The 19,774-nt window shown below is 46.2% G+C and overlaps 2 protein-coding genes and 1 long non-coding RNA gene across 3 annotated transcripts; 1 reads left to right on the top strand and 2 right to left on the bottom strand.

Annotated features, from left to right (window-relative positions):
- Nucleotides 1-2,712: 2,712 nt before the first annotated feature.
- Nucleotides 2,713-7,344, bottom strand: rgn (regucalcin). The gene is made up of 8 exons (XM_084713588.1): nt 7,207-7,344; nt 5,965-6,180; nt 5,699-5,881; nt 5,515-5,615; nt 4,341-4,455; nt 4,122-4,253; nt 3,046-3,200; nt 2,713-2,949 (listed from the first exon to the last, which is right to left on the bottom strand). The coding sequence occupies exons 2-8, from the start codon at nt 6,125-6,127 to the stop codon at nt 2,899-2,901; spliced, it is 900 nt and encodes a 299-aa protein (XP_084569714.1). The 5' UTR covers nt 6,128-6,180; nt 7,207-7,344; the 3' UTR covers nt 2,713-2,898.
- Nucleotides 7,345-8,151: 807 nt separating this feature from the next.
- On the bottom strand, nt 8,152-18,657 carry vps16 (VPS16 core subunit of CORVET and HOPS complexes). The gene is made up of 24 exons (XM_084713795.1): nt 18,498-18,657; nt 17,871-17,959; nt 17,398-17,489; nt 17,038-17,166; nt 16,590-16,734; nt 16,378-16,493; nt 16,023-16,145; nt 15,876-15,931; nt 15,638-15,727; nt 15,373-15,544; nt 12,687-12,818; nt 12,473-12,600; nt 12,250-12,285; nt 12,054-12,162; nt 11,211-11,345; nt 10,861-10,969; nt 10,688-10,785; nt 10,021-10,125; nt 9,875-9,952; nt 9,152-9,238; nt 8,992-9,074; nt 8,802-8,898; nt 8,594-8,697; nt 8,152-8,510 (listed from the first exon to the last, which is right to left on the bottom strand). The coding sequence occupies exons 1-24, from the start codon at nt 18,545-18,547 to the stop codon at nt 8,369-8,371; spliced, it is 2,505 nt and encodes an 834-aa protein (XP_084569921.1). The 5' UTR covers nt 18,548-18,657; the 3' UTR covers nt 8,152-8,368.
- On the top strand, nt 11,536-12,101 carry LOC146305058 (uncharacterized). The gene is made up of 3 exons (XR_014769294.1): nt 11,536-11,659; nt 11,847-11,874; nt 12,015-12,101. It is a non-coding gene; the product is annotated as an uncharacterized LOC146305058 (long non-coding RNA).
- Nucleotides 18,658-19,774: the final 1,117 nt, after the last annotated feature.

The following is a 19,774-nucleotide window of genomic DNA, read 5'->3' as shown; positions in this document are numbered from 1 at the left end:
CTTAAAACTAAAAACTACATTTCTTTTCTTTCAGATCAAAGAAGACGTGATTCTGGATGATGACAGGGTTTAAAGCAACGTCACATTAGTGCCTCGTTTTTAAAAAGTACGATACGATCAACAGACTCTGGAGTTCTGGTGCTGTGGGTCAGAAACCCGATCAGCTGGATCTTCATATTCGACACAGACGCACAAACAGCAGTCAGTTCAGTCTGTGAGGACATAAACCTGCCATGTGTCTTTAAAACCGGACCCTCAGTCCTACTTTGGGGACAGTGGGTCTGTGGTTCTGTGGTTGGTCTGGGTTCCTTTGGGTCTGTGTCTTTAGCTGGACCTTGTACAGGGTTCTACTCCTTTTACTGCATTGTGTTCTAGTGTGTTCTACTGTATTTATGAGCCTTACCAGAGCCACAGACACACAGATTCTGGACCTTCTCTAAAGGGTCTAGGTTTTCCCTTCATGAAGTCAACAGTGTTATCTGGTTCTCTGGACTCTGGTTCCACCCAGTCCCCGTCCTCAACCCTCCCTTCAGCCCATATCCTGCTGTTAGCCTGTTAGCCTGTTAGCTAACAAAGTACACATCACAGACACAAACTCAACAGATTCTATGTCCTCACTTTGTTCTGAATGAGAAGGAAAAGACTTCAAGGTCCAGTTTATCAGATTTATCATGATTATTTTATTTTATAATTATTGATTAGATTTAGGGCGGTCTGTTGGCGGCTCCTGCTTATGTAACCTGTGATGTTCTGTGCCACCAATCAGGTCTCTCCAACATTTTAATGCCATGAAGCAGGACTGAAGGTGGACACGATGACTTAAAGGTCCAGATTTAGGATTTATTGTCAGAATATGATGTAATATTGATCAGTACAGTTTCATTGGTTTATAATCACCTGAAAATAAGAACAGTTGTGTTTTCATGATCACACAATCAGCTGTTTGTGTCCACAGAGGATTCTGTCCTCTGTGAAGAGAGACACATGTTTACAATCATTAAATCCTACAAACTGGACCTTTAAACTCTTTCATGACATATAAAACGTTTTCAGAGATTCAAGTTTGGTTTTATCTCCTAAAAACATCATTTAAACCAACATCAGTATTTTAGTATTTTTATACACAGGGTTTACACAGCGACCTTTGGGGGCGTGTCCTCTGCTTTTAAAAATATGACATGCATGTGCAGCAACAAGGTCAATTTACCATTATTAGTACTTCTGACAGCCAATACTGTCAATAACATTTCATAGACGCCACATATGAAAAAGATCCTACTTCAAAATCAAAGAATACATTTATGAATCTGAGCAAAAAACTCAGCAATGTTGTTTTCTGTTTCACATTTGTTTTTACATGGAGGACTTGACATGAAATATTATTTTCAGAAACAGAACCAGTCTCTCTCCTCACTGGACGTCCTTTACTTCCTGTCATTTCACTTCTGTCTGAAGGAAACCGGTTTAGGGTCAAAAGTTTTATTTACAACCAGAAAAAGCAGGAACCAAACTAGGAGACGTGTTGAGGCTTAATCAGTCAGTCAGTGTCTCTGTCTGTGTCCCTCTGATCCATGTCAGAACCACAGACAGCCTGTCTGTCTCACAGAGACACACAACAAACAGCGTAGAAATTATTAAGTTATGAGTGAATAAACAAGCAACATACAGACACACAACTTATTTTGATCGTTATTGATTCAGGATTTGAACCATGTTGTATAAATGTAACACACAGGGGACGGATCAATACAACACACCTATATAATCAATTATAGATTTTATATTACTTTCAAACTATTCATGACTGCCAACGTGCCACTGATCAACACTTCCTGTTTGCTTTTTCACACTGTACTTCATCCAAGTGTCTCCTGCAGGTTGTGATTGATCATGGACAAGTTTTAACATCATTGATTTCATTTTTTTTTTAACACTTTTCCCCACTTGGATTCTTTAAGCCTTTTAATTTGTTCTTAAAGAGAAAATATTATAATAATAATAATATATAAGAGTTTGTGATGCAGTTTTCATGGAGTCATGATGGATCAGGTCTGGACTGTGTCTCACCTGAGTCCTGATCGACTGATCATACGGTGAAGGATGACGTCTGTCTTCAGTCTGCTGATCAGGACACACCTTGATGGACCTGAAGACACACCTGTGAAAACATGGAAGGACCTGGACAAGCCTGGACAAAATGAACAAACAAGGACACCCCCCCCCCCCCCCGACCCCGCCCCCCCGCCCTGTCATGTGAAGTCAAAACAAAAGAAAAAGAGCACAAAGTTTTCTACGTGTACAGACATTTGGACATTTTGTAGCGTCTTTGCTCGTCTCCGTCAGTGTTTGTTGGTTGTTGGTGGTGATTCTGCACTTGGTGTAAATAAAATATTCGCGCCCTGTGGACATGCTGCTGTCTCTCACTTTCATTCACATCACTGAGACATTTCATGCTGCAGCGCAACTGAAAAACATTAAAGGGAAAATCCAAAATAAATAGTTTTCTTCTGGCTTGTAGTTCTGTTTCTCCATTTGTAGTGTTTCGGTTTGAGCTGCAGAGTTTTGGAGAAAAGTCTTCATCGTCTGCGTCACTGAGATATGAACTGTTGAACTACATTACCCAGCATCACACGCTTCAACAGTTCATTTATTTCCACATAAAAAGTTACATACAAGAATTGATTTACTCTGATTGGCTGCTGGATGTCCATGTCACAGTTTCCCTGATTCTGACTGGTCCTCAGTCTACTTATCAATTATTGATTTACAGTTATTAACTGCTATAAATATTTAGTGAAAATCAATACCAAACTATAATTTATTAGTTTTATTGATCCAGTCATATAATTATTGATAGCTAAGGTAGCGTTGATCTGTGCTTTGATTGGCTCCTGAAGATCATCCAGAGAACGAGTTTGAAGGACGACCTTTGACCCCGAGCCCGGTTACCTGTAGACATGAACACACAGAATCAAGGTCAACAGGTGAGTGAGTGAACAAAGGTGTAAACAGGTGCAAGTACACCAACTGTGGATTGGTTCTGACCCTGAAGGTGTGTCCGGCCAGCGGCTGCTGTCTCCTCTCTGATTGGTCGAGGCCCAGACTGGCTGAGGTCACGTAGAGGTCAGAGTAATCTGGACCCCCAAAACAACATGAGGTAGTCTTCATCACTGGCAGAGAGACGGTCTGGAGCCGCACACCTGAGAGAGCATGACAGGTGTTCACTAAAACTTCGTTTTGTTATTTCATGGTAAGTAGGTGGTTTAAAATTCCTATTCAACTCCCCAAATTACCCCAACAGTTACCCCCCGACAGTTACCCCCCGACAGTTACCCCCCGACAGTTACCCCCCGACAGGTACCTCCCAACAGGTACCCCCCGACAGGTACCTCCCAACAGTTCAACAGTTACCTCCCAACAGTTACCTCCCAACAGTTACCCCCCGACAGTTACCCCCCGACAGTTACCCCCCGACAGGTACCCCCCGACAGGTACCTCCCGACAGTTACCCCCCAACAGTTCAACAGTTACCTCCCAACAGTTACCCCCCGACAGTTACCCCCCGACAGTTACCCCCCGACAGTTACCCCCCGACAGTTACCCCCCGACAGGTACCCCCCGACAGGTACCTCCCAACAGTTCAACAGTTACCTCCCAACAGTTACCTCCCAACAGTTACCCCCCGACAGTTACCCCCCGACAGTTACCCCCCGACAGGTACCCCCCGACAGGTACCTCCCGACAGTTACCCCCCAACAGTTCAACAGTTACCTCCCAACAGTTACCCCCCGACAGTTACCCCCCGACAGTTACCCCCCGACAGGTACCCCCCGACAGGTACCTCCCGACAGTTACCCCCCAACAGTTCAACAGTTACCTCCCAACAGTTACCCCCCGACAGTGACACTATATATGTGACCTTGTTTCTAACGTTCACATCAGCTGAGGAGGGGATGAACTCTAACTGCTCACCTTACATGTAACTTCTGTAGAACAAACGTCTGATAAAGAGCTAATCAGGTGAAAGAGGCGTGTTGAAGCAGGGAAACATGGAACAGTGGACTCTGAGAACCAGAACATTTAGAACATGTACATACTGACACTCGGCCAGAAGAACTAACCGCTCGCAGGGTCGATGTTGATGACACGTCCTCCGTTGTAACAGGCCACCCACAGGCGACCGTCAGCATCGACTGTCATTCCATCTGGAAGCCCCTCCCCCTCCTCCATACGATACACCACACGACGGTTACCTAGGCAACACATGTACATGAACATCTGTGTGCTGCAGTACAAAAACACACCAATACACACATGTACTAAAATGTGTACACATTTACCGATGTGTCCTGTGTTTGAGTCGTAGTCAAAGGCGTCAACAGTCAGAGACAAACTGTCAATGTAGAAAAACGTCTTCTGATCCAAAGACCAGTCCAACCCATTAGATATGTCCACCTGAGAGAGAGACAGGTACAGACAGACAGGTAAAGACAGACAGGAACAGACAGACAGGTAAAGACAGACAGGTACAGACAGACAGGTACAGACAGACAGGTACAGACAGGTAAAGACAGACAGGAACAGACAGACAGGAACAGACAGACAGGTAAAGACAGACAGGTACAGACAGACAGGAACAGACAGACAGGAACAGACAGACAGGTAAAGACAGACAGGAACAGACAGACAGGTACAGACAGACAGGAACAGACAGACAGGTACAGACAGACAGGTAAAGACAGACAGGTAAAGACAGACAGGAACAGACAGACAGGTAAAGACAGACAGGTACAGACAGACAGGTAAAGACAGGCAGGTACAGACAGACAGGTACAAACAGGTACAGACAGACAGGAACAGACAGACAGGTAAAGACAGACAGGAACAGACAGACAGGTAAAGACAGACAGGTACAGACAGACAGGTAAAGACAGACAGGAACAGACAGACAGGTACAGACAGACAGGAACAGACAGGTAAAGACAGACAGGAACAGACAGGTAAAGACAGACAGGAACAGACAGACAGGAACAGACAGACAGGTACAGACAGGTAAAGACAGACAGGAACAGACAGACAGGTACAGACAGGCAGGTACAGACAGACAGGTACAGACAGACAGGTACAGACAGACAGGTAAAGACAGACAGGAACAGACAGGTAAAGACAGACAGGAACAGACAGACAGGTACAGACAGACAGGTAAAGACAGGCAGGTACAGACAGACAGGTACAGACAGACAGGTAAAGACAGACGGGTACAGACAGACAGGTAAAGACAGACAGGTACAGACAGACAGGTACAGACAGATAGGAACAGACAGACAGACAGGTAAAGACAGACAGGTAAAGACAGACAGGAACAGACAGGTACAGACAGACAGGTACAGACAGGTACAGACAGACAGGAACAGACAGACAGGTACAGACAGACAGGTAAAGACAGACAGGAACAGACAGGTACAGACAGACAGGTAAAGACAGACAGGTACAGACAGACAGATTCCTGGTTACCTGTGTCAGGTGTTTGGTCACAGTGAGGTCAGAGCTCACAGAGAAGAGAGATCCTTGGTGTCTCTGAACCTCGGCAGGTCGCACTTCTCTCCCCATCGTACCTGTGACATCACACACTGTTACCATGGCAATAACATCTCAGGTTCACAGGTAAACAGGCAGGTAGACAGGTAACCAGACTGACCTGCCAGCAGGCGTCCATTAGGATCAACCTTCCCATCATTCAGTCGGTTGTTTGGTTTGTCTTTGTCGACCTCCAGTAATGATGTCATTGTTTGCGTTGACCAATCAACAGCCACAATGCTGCGACCCACACCTGCAACATAACCGCCTGACCTTCGAGGAACTGCAAAGCCCACCATGTCACCTGAGGACAGACAGACAGGTGTGATTCATTCACCTATCTGTAATGAATGAACTCATCTGTGTCCTGGGTGCTGATTGGCCAACCTGTCTCCACAGACTGCATCTGATTGGTTGTTGGATTCCAACGGTGGATTTTCTGCCCACCAATGTCAACGAATAATAGCGTCTGCTCTGACTCCTCCCACACTGGCCCTTCACCAATCAGAGCGCTTGCCTTCACCACACACTCCACCTTCCCTGATGACATCGTCACCTGTGTGTCTGGACCAATCAATGAGCAGCAAACACCTTTCTCTGTTTCTGTGGAAACAGAAAAAAAGAGGAATACTACAGCAAAACTACAGTATAATCATAATTTAACACAGTACTTGATGATACTTCATGATACTGCAGTATTGTGTTTACGATCTAAACCAGGTGAGTAAATGTGTAACTGACCTGCTGATGCTGCTGTGTTGTGTTCTGTGAAGAACGATGAGCTGGTTTTTGGTCTTTTTTTGAATTGAGGATGTTTCATTTATTTCATGTTTTTTTGTTCAGTTCATTGCTGAGTTTTGTTTGTTTTGTACTTTTGATTTCGTAACAGTCATGAGCAAATAAAAGTGGTTTGAAAAATCAATCTCTCTCCCTCTCCCTCTCTCCCTCCCTCTCTCTCTCTCTCTCCCTCTCTCTCTCCCTCTCTCTCTCCCTCTCTCCCTCCCTCTCTCCCTCGCTCTCTCTCTCTCTCTCTCTCTCTCTCTCTCTCTCTCTCTCTCTCTCTCCCTCGCTCTCTCTCTCTCTCTCTCTCTCTCTCTCTCTCTCGCTCTCTCTCGCTCTCTCTCGCTCTCTCTCTCTCTCTCTCTCTCTCTCGCTCTCTCTCTCTCTCTCTCTCCAGACTCCATTAATAATCTGTGTATTTTTACTGCTGCCTTGCTTCTTTGCAGTTTTGCAGACGTGCTGGAACTGAACTACACACTTTGTATGAAAGGTAAAGTTCTTAAGCAACATTCGGCTGATAAAACAATCACATAACAAAACTTAATCTTATTAGAATCTGATTTTTTTAGGAACAAATCACAATGATTTCTCTGTTTCCTCGTGTCTGTCCACAGCGGTGTGGTGAAGTCAGTGTTGGTTATTTAGTGGGATTCTGGGAAGTTTGTTGTTCAGTCGTTTAGAAAATCTTTTCACCCTAATAACAGAGAACATACATGTTCTTTGTATGTTTACACTTCCTGAAACCCACAGACGCTTTACGGCGTTTAGTTCCTCATCAAACCACTTTAACCGGATTCACAACAAAAAGCTGAACGTGGACTTTAGATTTGGAAACAGATTTAAACTTACCTACAAAAAGTCCCAGCGTGCAGTACTTCGCTCTGTGGGTATTTCAGTGTAGTAGTTGAAGTATCTCGTGTTAGTTCGTTCCAGCTGATGACCGGAAAGCTCCGCCCCCCCAAACCGGGAGACTCTGTCCCAACGCACCCGAACTGATTAAAGTGTCGACTCAGCAAAATCACACACACACACACACACACACACACACACACACACACACACACACACACACACACACACACACACACCTGATTCGTAATCGATAGTAAACATTAATCAGGTTAATAGATCACAGTAGAGTTTAGTGAAAATAATTTAAAAAACGTATTAACTGATGATCAAACAGAGAAATACTTCGTTACATATTGATACTTTTACTTTGAAGATGATTAACTTTTTCTTGAATTCTTTGAATAAAAAGATGAAGTTAAAATGTTGAGTGGAACTTTATCGCCCCCGCGTGGTTCTCATGAGAACAACAGACTGAACGTTTTCACTTGTATGTCGCAGTATATTGAAAACTGTATGTTGTGTGTCGTGATAACAATAATAATAATAATACTTTATTTATAATAGCACCTTTTATAAGCAGATTTCACAAAAGTGCTTTCACAAACAAACCAGGAGTCAGAAGTGAATATAAACAAAATAAAGTTACAACTAGAAGACACAATGCAGGACAGAGTGTCAAAAGTACAAAACCGCAAAACAACATCAATAAATACAAATATAACAAGTAACCAAATTAAAAGAATCAAAGAAAAAATAAGACTAAAGCAATAAAAAAAAAAAGTAAACCATAGAAATAAATGTCACAAGTCTATAAAAATGGAAACTGTTCTTCTGAACTAATAAAAGGCTTTTAGGTTGTTGTTTCTCAGTTTCTCCTCCTAAATGATTGTTTTATTACATGTGAAGACGTAGAGAGAAAACAGGAAGTGAGGGACTGCGTGGTCACTGGAGGGTTTTTATTGACAGCCAAACAAAGAAGAAGAAAGCTTATGATTAGTAATCATATCATCATTTATCACCAACGATCAATAACCTGATCAGCTGTCTTCATTCTGACAGTAAAGCACATGAAAAACAAACTCTGGTTGCTCTGTAAACTGAGGATCACTTCTTGGCAGCAGACCCTCTGCTGTCTCTTTACATATGGTTGAATGATGGATCACTTTTTGGCAGCGGAAGCTCTGGCTCGGTTCAACCTGTCAATCACTGATCGATCAGTGGCGGAACATCTGGAAAGGACCGCCGCCATCTCTGATTCATTCTTGCGCTCGATGGCAGCGTCCGCTGCTCCCTCAAGATCACTGAAGAGGAAGAAGAAGACAAAGAGTTACCTGAGTGGTCAGGTCTCACCTGTCTGATGATGTCACAGGTGTTTGAGCCTTACCTGACGGCCAGGTGAGCTTTGACCTTCTGCTCAGGTGTTACCTTGGAAACGTACTTCTTGGCTTCATACTTGTTGTTACTTTTCATGCAAACTTCAACAAATGCCTGAGAAAGAGAAGACACTGAGAATCATGGGAAATGTAGTTCTATCGTTATAGAAACATTAATTAGATAAGGCAGAATAAAGAGTAGGCGGGGCCTGTCCTGACCAGGTAGCCAATAGGAGATTTCTTGCTCTTTGAGAACTTCTCCAACTCTTCCCACTCCTCCTTCTCTGCTAGAGACTTTAGCTTCAACCACCAATACCTGCACAGGTGAGACAGACAGGTAGAGAGACACAGACAGGTGAGGTGAGTTGAGTTGTTCAGCCAATCTCAGCACAAAGAGCAGTGACATCACCTTTTGTCAGGAACTCTGAAGTCTCTGTAAAGTTGTTCTGCCTGTTTGTGGAGTCCTAAAGCCAGCAGAGCCTCCATCGTCGCCTGCAGACAAACATCAGGAAATTTTAATCAACAAACCGAACCAGACAAAAAAATAATCAATCTGCCCCTTTACGTACCTGTAGAGACAGCCCCAATAGCCCCGCCCCCTTCTCATCATCTAGTTTCCGTTGGAAACGAAGGAGACGCATCTCATCCTCTGTGGCCTGAGGACAGAATATTTCAATAAAAGCTGGGATGTTGTGTTTTCTGTCTACCAGGTGAGCTACCTGACAAACGTCATGTGATCAGATAGATCAATAACACCTGTCTGTCTGTATGACCTCATCATGAGTTTATTATTAATCAAAATGAACCGTGTCAACATTTGTATGAACACAATAACGTCACCATGTGGTCCTGGTCTCAAGTCATTTCAACCTCAGCTGAGCGCCTCTGACCCTGAACAGGTCCAGAACCTGAGCTTGAAACACCCTGTTTACACCACTGACATATATAAAGATGAAGAAGAAGATAACATCTGGACGCCCCCTGGTGTCTGGCTGCAGTACAGCTCATAAACCCGCCCGTGTCAGCAGAGGCTGTGTGGACGAGGCCTCCGTACCGCAGCTCCACCCCCGATCACCGCCGTACAGGCTCTGATGTCACCACAACAAGATGGCTCCACTCGTATCAGACATGTTTTGGACACATTTTTGTACAGTAGGAGGAAGAGGAGACAGTAGCCATCTTTAAAAAGCTAAAAAGTAACACAGGTAACCGTGAGGGTCTCCGTTCTAATATGTGGCTGTCTTAGAACATCTTAGATCTTAGAACGTGTTCCGTCTGAGCGAGAGCTTTACCTTGGCAGCAAACTCATTCTTGGCCTTGTTGTACTCGTCTACAGCACTCTGCAGGAGGGACAGACGGCTCTCTAACCTCTGCACACAAGACAGACAGTCAGTAAACTACACAGACAGATGGACACTGTGATCACACGGCTTCGTACCTTTTCTCTGTAGCTGGCGGTAACGTAGTAGTTGGCGAGCTCCTGATGATCATCGTCCTGGTTGTAAAGGTCCTTCAGAGTGTCCTGTTCCTGCAGCTTACAGAACTGACAACACACATTCAAACAGTGCTGCTGTAGTCTAACGCTAAAGTTAGCATCATTAGGCTAGAAAACCAAGGCGTAGCCACGGTCACATGACTTTAACGGCATTAAGTGACTCGTGTTCAGCGTGATGACGTTTAATGTCTCCAACAATCTGTGTGGTGTCTTTTAAAGAGTGAGGTTTAGTTTGACAGTATAGAAATAAATCAGGATATATTTTCCACGTTCCATTTCTTTTAAAACTGTCAGACTGTCGGATTGTGAAGACGGGAGACATCACAGCTGATTTATTCTGTCCGTTCATTAACTGACAGATTTTATGTTATAGAACAAAACTGAAAACAAAAAGCAGCAGCTCTGACTTCCTGTGGACTTTGTTCTTGTTTTAGTTTCCTCATTTTGCACCGACACACATTTATCTTCTCTATTTTATTGTTTATTATCACTTTGTTGACTTCTTGTTTTATATAATGCTACACAAATCAATATACTATATTATCAATGGGACCCTGATGAAGACTAACAGTCTTAGGAGGAGGAGGAGGGTGATGAAGATGAAGAGTACCTGTCTGTAGAGGCTGAGTGCAACCGGCTGGTTCCTCAGTGTCATGAAGAAATCTCCTCTGTTCATCTCGTTCTTCAGGTACGTCACCACCGTGTAAACTGCAAATACAGGAAACCATCAGTGAGACATCATCCACCTGACAGACAGGTGGTGGGAGGGGCTTACTCACTCACCCAGGTCAGTGTCTCCACTCTCCACAGCTTTACTGAGAGCCAACTGACTCCTCTTCATCTTCAACAGCAGAGGAACTTGTTCTCCAGACCGAGCCTCGAAGTCCAACAACTGACAGACAATAAATGCTGTAAAATCTAAAATCTTATCCAACCACAGACCAACAACTGACAGAAGTGAAGAGAAAACACTCAAACTGTCTCCACAGTTCACAGGAAGTTAAATATTTGTCCCATCAGGGACACAGCAGGAGTTTTTCCACCAGCGTCCTTCATGTTTAAGGACAGTTGGTGCCACAGAAAAGTATAAATACTGATGGAAATACTGTTTATGATGTCATGCTTTGCGTTACCTTGATAGCGAGCTCTGTGCGTCCACATTCATAAGCTTTAGCTGCTATGTGCGAATAAGAGACACCAGGTGAGTCTCCCACCTTTGCACACACGGCTCGGGCTATGGCCTCATCTGATAGGTCCTTCTGTTGCACCTGAACCACATCACGCATCAAAGAGGGACACGTTATTTAACCAGAAAAGGTGCTGCGTTGAACATCCTGTTGTGTAACCAAGCGCACTGTGCTTTACTGTCACTGTAATACAGGTATGTCCACAAAGACATCACTGCTGATTGGCTAACACCTGAAGCACGCCACAACCCAGAAAACGGATCTCAAAGCAGTGCACCGTTTTAACGAAACGTGACATTCGATCTGGAAACGGGAGCAGTGTGCACAATGGGTTCAGATTTAACGTATCCCAGGTGAGACTGCTGAGGTGGGAGGAGTCACGTGAGTAACGTGAGGTGGGAGGAGTCACGTGAAGTGGGAGGAGTCGTGTGAGTAACGTGAGGTGGGAGGAGTCGTGTGAGTAACGTGAGGTGGGAGGAGTCACGTGAGTAACGTGAGGTGGGAGGAGTCACGTGAGTAACGTGAGGTGGGAGGAGTCACGTGAGTAACGTGAAGTGGGAGGAGTCGTGTGAGTAACGTGAGGTGGGAGGAGTCATGTGAGTAACGTGAGGTGGGAGGAGTCACGTGAGTAACGTGAGGTGGGAGGAGTCGTGTGAGTAACGTGAGGTGGGAGGAGTCACGTGAGTAACGTGAGGTGGGAGGAGTCGTGTGAGTAACGTGAGGTGGGAGGAGTCACGTGAGTAATGTGAGGTGGGAGGAGTCAGGTTGGACGATTGTGAGATCGGTTACCTTGCATGAGGCCCAGTGTTTGAGGACTCTGCTGACTCCTTGATAATCTGGAATCTTCAGGTAACGACAGATTTCTATCGCTAACGGATAAAACTGTCGATACACCAACCTGAGAGACAGACAGGTACACAGAAACAGACAGGTGAGAGAGACACACATACAGAGAGACACCGACAGGGAGGATGAGCTGACTCACCTGTCAATCAGCACCTGTAGAGTCATCTGTTTGAATCTGAGGTCAGACGTCAAGGAGCTGGTTGCCATGGTAACAGAATGAGACCGTGACTCACAGGGGACTGATCTGACATCTGATTGGTCAGTAATCAAACATCAGATGATGCTGTCATAGCTCATTAACCAGATTAAACACAGACCAGTGTACACTACATTTCCCACACTGCACCTGTGTGTGAGGATACTGAGTGTGTGTGAGCGGCAGCCCCACGGCGCTCTCTCTGACGGCGTTCAGCACTCGCAGTTCTCGGCAGGTCGACACGAACGCGTCCGGACTGAAGTCGGTCAGGAAACACTTCCCGAAGGACGCTGCCTGGAGGACAAAACACAGCGTTACAGAGCAGAACACGCCGTGTTCCACCAAAGAACACTGATACAGAACAAAATGTGAGTTCTCACCCGCAGCAGGGATTTCTGGGTGTTGGTGTCATATTCATGTCCTGCCGCCTCTACACACTGTCTGACTGCTTCTCCCAGCATGCTTTGCTCCTTGATCTCCCTCAGGTACTCATCAGCCTTCTGACTGGACTTCTACACAAACACAAGGACAGACAGACAGGTGTTTAGTCAGTTAGACAGGTGTTCTGACAGACAGACATGTGTTCTGACAGACAGGTGTGCTGACAGACAGACAAGTGTGCTGACAGACAGACAGGTGTGCTGACAGACAGACAGGTGTGCTGACAGACAGGCAGACAGACAGGTGTTCCGACAGACAGACAGGTGTTCCGACAGACAGACAGGTGTGCTGACAGACAGGTGTGCTGACAGACAGACAGGTGTTCCGACAGACAGACAGGTGTGCTGACAGACAGACAGGTGTGCCGACAGACAGACAGGTGTGCTGACAGACAGACAGGTGTGCTGACAGACAGACATGTGTTCCGACAGACAGACAGGTGTGCTGACAGACAGACAGGTGTGCTGACAGACAGACAGGTGTTCCGACAGACAGACAGGTGTGCTGACAGACAGACAGGTGTGCCGACAGACAGACAGGTGTGCTGACAGACAGACAGGTGTTCCGACAGACAGGCAGACAGACAGGTGTGCTGACAGACAGACAGGTGTGCTGACAGACAGACAGGTGTTCCGACAGACAGACAGGTGTTCTGACAGACAGGCAGACAGACAGGTGTGCTGACAGACAGACAGGTGTTCCGACAGACAGACAGGTGTTCCGACAGACAGACAGGTGTTCCGACAAACAGACAGTTGTGCTGACAGACAGACAGGTGTGCTGACAGACAGACAGGTGTGCTGACAGACAGACAGGTGTTCCGACAGACAGACAGGTGTGCCGACAGACAGACAGGTGTGCTGACAGACAGACAGGTGTTCCGACAGACAGACAGGTGTTCCGACAGACAGAAAGGTGTTCTGACAGACAGGCAGACAGACAGGTGTTCCGGCAGACAGACAGGTGTTCCGACAGACAGACAGGTGTGCTGACAGACAGACAGGTGTGCTGACAGACAGACAGGTGTTCCGACAGACAGACAGGTGTGCCGACAGACAGACAGGTGTGCTGACAGACAGACAGGTGTGCTGACAGACAGACAGGTGTTCCAACAGACAGACAGGTGTGCTGACAGACAGACAGGTGTTCCGACAGACAGACAGGTGTGCTGACAGACAGACAGGTGTTCCGACAGACAGACAGGTGTGCTGACAGACAGACAGGTGTTCCGACAGACAGACAGGTGTACTGACAGACAGACAGGTGTGCTGACAGACAGACAGGTGTTCCGACAGACAGACAGGTGTGCCGACAGACAGACAGGTGTGCCGACAGACAGACAGGTGTGCTGACAGACAGACAGGTGTTCCGACAGACAGACAGGTGTGCTGACAGACAGACAGGTGTGCTGACAGACAGACAGGTGTTCCGACAGACAGACAGGTGTGCTGACAGACAGACAGGTGTGCCGACAGACAGACAGGTGTGCTGACAGACAGACAGGTGTTCCGACAGACAGACAGGTGTTCTGACAGACAGACAGGTGTTCTGACAGACAGGTGTGCTGACAGACAGACAAGTGTGCTGACAGACAGACAGGTGTGCTGACAGACAGACAGGTGTGCTGACAGACAGGCAGACAGACAGGTGTTCCGACAGACAGACAGGTGTTCCGACAGACAGACAGGTGTGCTGACAGACAGGTGTGCTGACAGACAGACAGGTGTGCTGACAGACAAACAGGTGTGCTGACAGACAGACAGGTGTGCCGACAGACAGACAGGTGTGCTGACAGACAGACAGGTGTTCCAACAGACAGACAGGTGTGCTGACAGACAGACAGGTGTTCCGACAGACAGACAGGTGTGCTGACAGACAGACAGGTGTTCCGACAGACAGACAGGTGTACTGACAGACAGACAGGTGTGCTGACAGACAGACAGGTGTTCCGACAGACAGGCAGACAGACAGGTGTGCTGACAGACAGACAGGTGTGCTGACAGACAGACAGGTGTTCCGACAGACAGACAGGTGTTCTGACAGACAGGCAGACAGACAGGTGTGCTGACAGACAGACAGGTGTTCCGACAGACAGACAGGTGTTCCGACAGACAGACAGGTGTTCCGACAAACAGACAGTTGTGCTGACAGACAGACAGGTGTGCTGACAGACAGACAGGTGTTCCGACAGACAGACAGGTGTGCCGACAGACAGACAGGTGTGCTGACAGACAGACAGGTGTTCCGACAGACAGACAGGTGTTCTGACAGACAGGCAGACAGACAGGTGTTCCGGCAGACAGACAGGTGTTCCGACAGACAGACAGGTGTGCTGACAGACAGACAGGTGTGCTGACAGACAGACAGGTGTTCTGACAGACAGACAGGTGTTCCGACAGACAGACAGGTGTTCCGACAGACAGACAGGTGTTCTGACAGACAGGCAGACAGACAGGTGTTCCGGCAGACAGACAGGTGTGCTGACAGACAGACAGGTGTGCTGACAGACAGACAGGTGTTCCGACAGACAGACAGGTGTGCTGACAGACAGACAGGTGTGCTGACAGACAGACAGGTGTTCCGACAGACAGACAGGTGTGCTGACAGACAGACAGGTGTTCTGACCTCGTACTCCCTGTGGGCCTCCAGCAGCAGAGCTCCAGGAGCCATGGAAGCGATCTTGAAGATGTCCTGACAGACCAAAGGAACCTCCTGAAGTAGCTCCTGATTGGTTGAGCTGATTATCCGAACTCCATCCAGCTCTCCAACCAGAACGCTGTGATCCTCGACTGGGAACCTGAGGTCAGTGGTCAAGGGTTAAACTGGGGTCAAACATCAGCTGACTGCACAACTGGTCTGTGGTTCCAGTATATACTGGTTTAAAGGATACTGGATGGTGTCGTTACAAACTCCAGCCACCAGGAGGAGTCTGTCCCACATCAGCACCACAGACGGCTGCTGACTCTTCGGTCTGCGACACCTGGACAGGTACACATAGTCAGACAGGTGAATGGACAGACAATGACAGGGAGAGAGACAGGTAAACTGGTGGATAACCAGGTACAAAGAAAGAGAGACATGTAAACAGAGAGAGAGGGACGGGCAGACAGGTAGACAGGTATACGTACCAGACCATCTGTTTGGGAGGTGTCGTTTTCTTGGTGTCCACTTCACTCAGTTTGTCCTGCAGACACAGAATCACCTGACAATCATCAACACAGACTCCACCCCCTCATGTTTTATCAGACAGCTGATTGAACAGAGGAGCAGCTCACCTGCAGGTGGGAGGAGCCTGTCCAAAGGTGTCCAGTGTCAGTGAAGAGGGCCAGGTATTTGTAGCTGAAAGACACAGACATGTAGACGATACTGCCGGCCTGAGGACCAAACCCTGGAGGACACTGCAGACAGACAAGCAGAAAGACAGACAGATGACATTACCTGTCTGTAAAGCTAAAAGACAAAGACATATAGATGATAATGCTGGCTTGAAGACTGAAATGTTGTGGACACTAATGACAGACAGACAGGCAGAAAGATAGAAGGGTGAGGTTACTCGTCTGTCCACTTATCTGTCTCTTTCTCTACCTGTCTGCCACTCTGTCTACCTGTCTGTGTCTCTAATTGTCTCACCACAGCAGTGCAGGACGTGTTGTCCAGGATGTAGAGTTCAGGTCCATTGGACAGGAGGACTTTGGTCTGTCTGTCCTGAGTGAGGACGACCCAGCAGGACGGCTTCCCTTGCAGACCTGAGGACAGACAGGTCAGAGAGACAGAGAGACAGGTCAGTCAGAAAGATTTCATTATAAACCACTGAATAAACTTTGAGGTGAGACACATGTTACCTGGGACTTCAGGTAACCTCCGGAGCTTCAGGTCATCAATGTTGGTTGCCAAGGTGAAGCGGGAGGACCCCGTTACTATGGCAATGCCTGTTCCATAAGGAGAGTGGAACACTTTGGCTTCCAACACCTGACTCTGGACAACTTCCTGTTCACAGCAAGAGACTGTGTCAGCTCATCTAGTGACCCGTCCCACACTGGATTTGTCAGTTAACTAGTTGACAGACGGACCTGTCCCACACTGGATTTGTTAGTTAACTAGTTAACAGACGGACCTGTCCCACACTGGATTTGTTAGTTAACTAGTTGACAGACGGACCCGTCCCACACTGGATTTGTTAGTTAACTAGTTAACAGACGGACCTGTCCCACACTGGATTTGTTAGTTAACTAGTTGACAGACGGACCTGTCCCACACTGGATTTGTTAGTTAACTAGTTAACAGACGGACCTGTCCCATACTGAAGTGTCTCTTGAATGATCCAAACAGGTCGTAGATCAGAACCGATCCGTCCTCCTGGATACACAACAGCTCATCACAGACTGTCCAACCCAACTGGACTACAGGACCACTCTTCCACTTATAGACAGACAGACAGACAGACAGACAGACAGACAGACAGACAGACAGGTACAGAGAGAGAGAGAGACAACTCATTACAGACAGTCAAACATTAATGATATTTTGAGACATAACATATCATTCTATCTGGTAATATAGAGGCTCCTACACTAATACTACACAAAATATAAGTACACAGTACTGCAGAGAACACGAATCTGATTGGTTACTGACGAGGTGAATATTTACCGGGAAACTGGTGATGGGGACTCCAGACGCAGAATAAATCTCTAACTGAGGCCGAGAACTGGGAGAACGTCTGTGAGGTTCTCTGAGAAGAGCTACGAGACAGACAGACAGACACAGACAGACAGACAGACAGACACACAGACAGACACACAGACAGACAGACAGACAGACAGACAGAATGACACAGACAGACAGACAGACAAACAGACAGAATGACACAGACAGACAGACAGACAGACAGACAGACAGAATGACACAGACAGACAGACAGACAGACAGACACAGACAGACAGAATGACACAGACAGACAGACACTTATTTTTCTTTTGTTTAAGAAATGGAGCTGATTCATCATCAGTTAAAAATATTACATCATATTTTTATGTTCAGTTATTTTTGATTTGCAACAACAGAATGTCAAACTACTCAACGTGTGTGTGTGTGTGTGTGCGTGTGTGCGTGTGTGTGTGTACCTATTGGTCCTCCATATGGAGCTGCAGCCACCAGACAGTCTCTAAGTCCATCTCTCAAATTCCAACACATCTCATACAGCTCCGTTTTACTGCACACACACACACACACACACACACACACACACACACACACACACACAAACATAAACACACATCGTGTCAGTGCATCGGGACAAATGTTCATTTCAGTCTGTTATGAACTTGTCATTGTAGATTTTTGTGTGATTGTCGTTGTGTTCAACGAAACTCCAGTCAAAATTTATTCAATTTAATATTGCGGTGTTTCTCATTTAAAGTATCACCGCTCATGAACCTGACTGGACTCTGATTCTGATTGGTCACAGTCTTCTGCTCGGTTCGTCATGACAGTCAGTCACCTGGCATCACCTGTTCTGTGTGTAATTAAACGTGCTAACGTTAACGCCCGTGTTTATAATATAACACCGACTGTGAGCGTTAGACCATCTGCTAACAGCTATAACTAACACAGCGGAATTACATTAGCATGAAGCTAATGTCAGCAGCGTCACATGATCAGCAGGATTATTATGCTAACAGACAGCTCACAGACAGTAGCCTCTGCTCATACTGCATTAAAACAGACGTGTCGGTGAGAGAGACACTGACCGATAAAAAGCTTCTCCCAGCGGGTTCCAGTTGGCTGTGATGAACGCCATGTTGGACGGATGAGGTTGATGATGATGTGTTAGCTTTAGCTTTGAATCAGTCAGCTGACCATGTCCTCCACAACGCCAGCTGTTTCTTCTTCTACGGTATAGTCTTGTGTAGCAGTCGGTGTCACTGTCGCCACCTGCTGGCTGCTGCTGTTTGAACAAAAAGTCATTCAAACTGAATAGAACGAATAAAAAATAATAGAAAGAACAAACAAAATAAACCAAAACTACAGAGCGACGGCGAGTGGCTAAAACAAATTAGCATTTCATTAGTTCAGATAATTATATTTTATTTCAATCAGTTACTTGGTTGTAGAAAATATGAAAAGACATTTTAATAAAAAGTGTGATTCCACAGTAATCATGACTTTTCAGAACATGGACTCAACACTCAGGGTGTTCCTCAGAGGATCCATATACATCAGTTCTCATACGTTCTGTCATGAAGAAAGAGAACTGTTACCTCCTGAATTACACACATAAATGAACAGATTCATCAGAAGAACATGGAAGGGGTTCTTCAGGGGAACATTGAGGACTCATCTGAAGCTGTTGTTCTTTTCATGTTCTCAGACTGTCAGAGGGAATTCTTAATGTTCCACAATAACACCAGAGAGAAAGGAAGTGCACACACACACACAGACACACACAGACACACACACAGACACACACACACACACACAGTGTATTGTCTTTATTTGACTTCAGGATGTGAGTCTCTTCCTGTTTCCACCTGTTTACACTCTGACCTGCTGCAGAACCATTCTACATGTTCTAACGCTGCTGCTCTATACTCAGTCTAAAGAAGTGTTCTGTGGTTCTACATGTTCTAACGCTGCTGCTCTATACTCAGTCTAAAGAACTGTTCTGTGGTTCTACATGTTCTAACGCTGCTGCTCTATACTCAGTCTAAAGAAGTGTTCTACGTTAAAGGCGCTCCTGAGGTTCCACTGAGGTTCCCCTAAAGTTCCTGTTAAGTTTCTCTAAGATTCTCTCAGAGTTCCTCAGAGATCCTCTAGCAATCTCAAGGTAATGCTATGGTTCTCCCACAGTTCCTCTTCAGTTCCACTAATATTTCCCTGAAGTTCCCCAACGGTTCTCCTAGCATTCCCCTAAGCTTACCCTGAGGTTCCACTGCAGTTCCATTAAGATCCTCCCAGGGTTCTTTCATTGCCCTAAGGTTCCCACCTTTTATCCCTAAGAGTTTAGAAGGTTCTGTGTCACGTTCTC

Source organism: Lutjanus erythropterus, chromosome 24, assembly GCF_056507025.1.
Source record: "Lutjanus erythropterus isolate fLutEry1 chromosome 24, fLutEry1.hap2, whole genome shotgun sequence".
Lineage (NCBI taxonomy): Eukaryota > Metazoa > Chordata > Actinopteri > Lutjaniformes > Lutjanidae > Lutjanus > Lutjanus erythropterus.
Note: the sequence above shows the minus strand (reverse complement) of the source record. Positions and strands in the feature narration are given on the sequence as shown.

Bases quoted from the DNA above. Each gene is read 5' to 3' on its own strand.
- vps16 (XM_084713795.1), bottom strand. From the start codon at position 18,547: ATGGCGTTCATCACAGCCAACTGGAACCCGCTGGGAGAAGCTTTTTAT. The intron at 16,735-17,037 runs GTCCGTCTGTTA...TGCTGTGAACAG, and splicing joins GACACTTCAGTATGGGACAG to GAAGTTGTCCAGAGTCAGGT. The intron at 12,819-15,372 runs GTCAGAACACCT...GTGTTTGTGTAG, and splicing joins AGGCCCACAGGGAGTACGAG to AAGTCCAGTCAGAAGGCTGA.
- rgn (XM_084713588.1), bottom strand. From the start codon at position 6,127: ATGTCATCAGGGAAGGTGGAGTGTGTGGTGAAGGCAAGCGCTCTGATT. The intron at 3,201-4,121 runs GTTAGTTCTTCT...ATGCTCTCTCAG, and splicing joins CAACATCGACCCTGCGAGCG to GTGTGCGGCTCCAGACCGTC. The intron at 2,950-3,045 runs GTCAGAACCAAT...TCATGTCTACAG, and splicing joins TGGCCGGACACACCTTCAGG to GTAACCGGGCTCGGGGTCAA.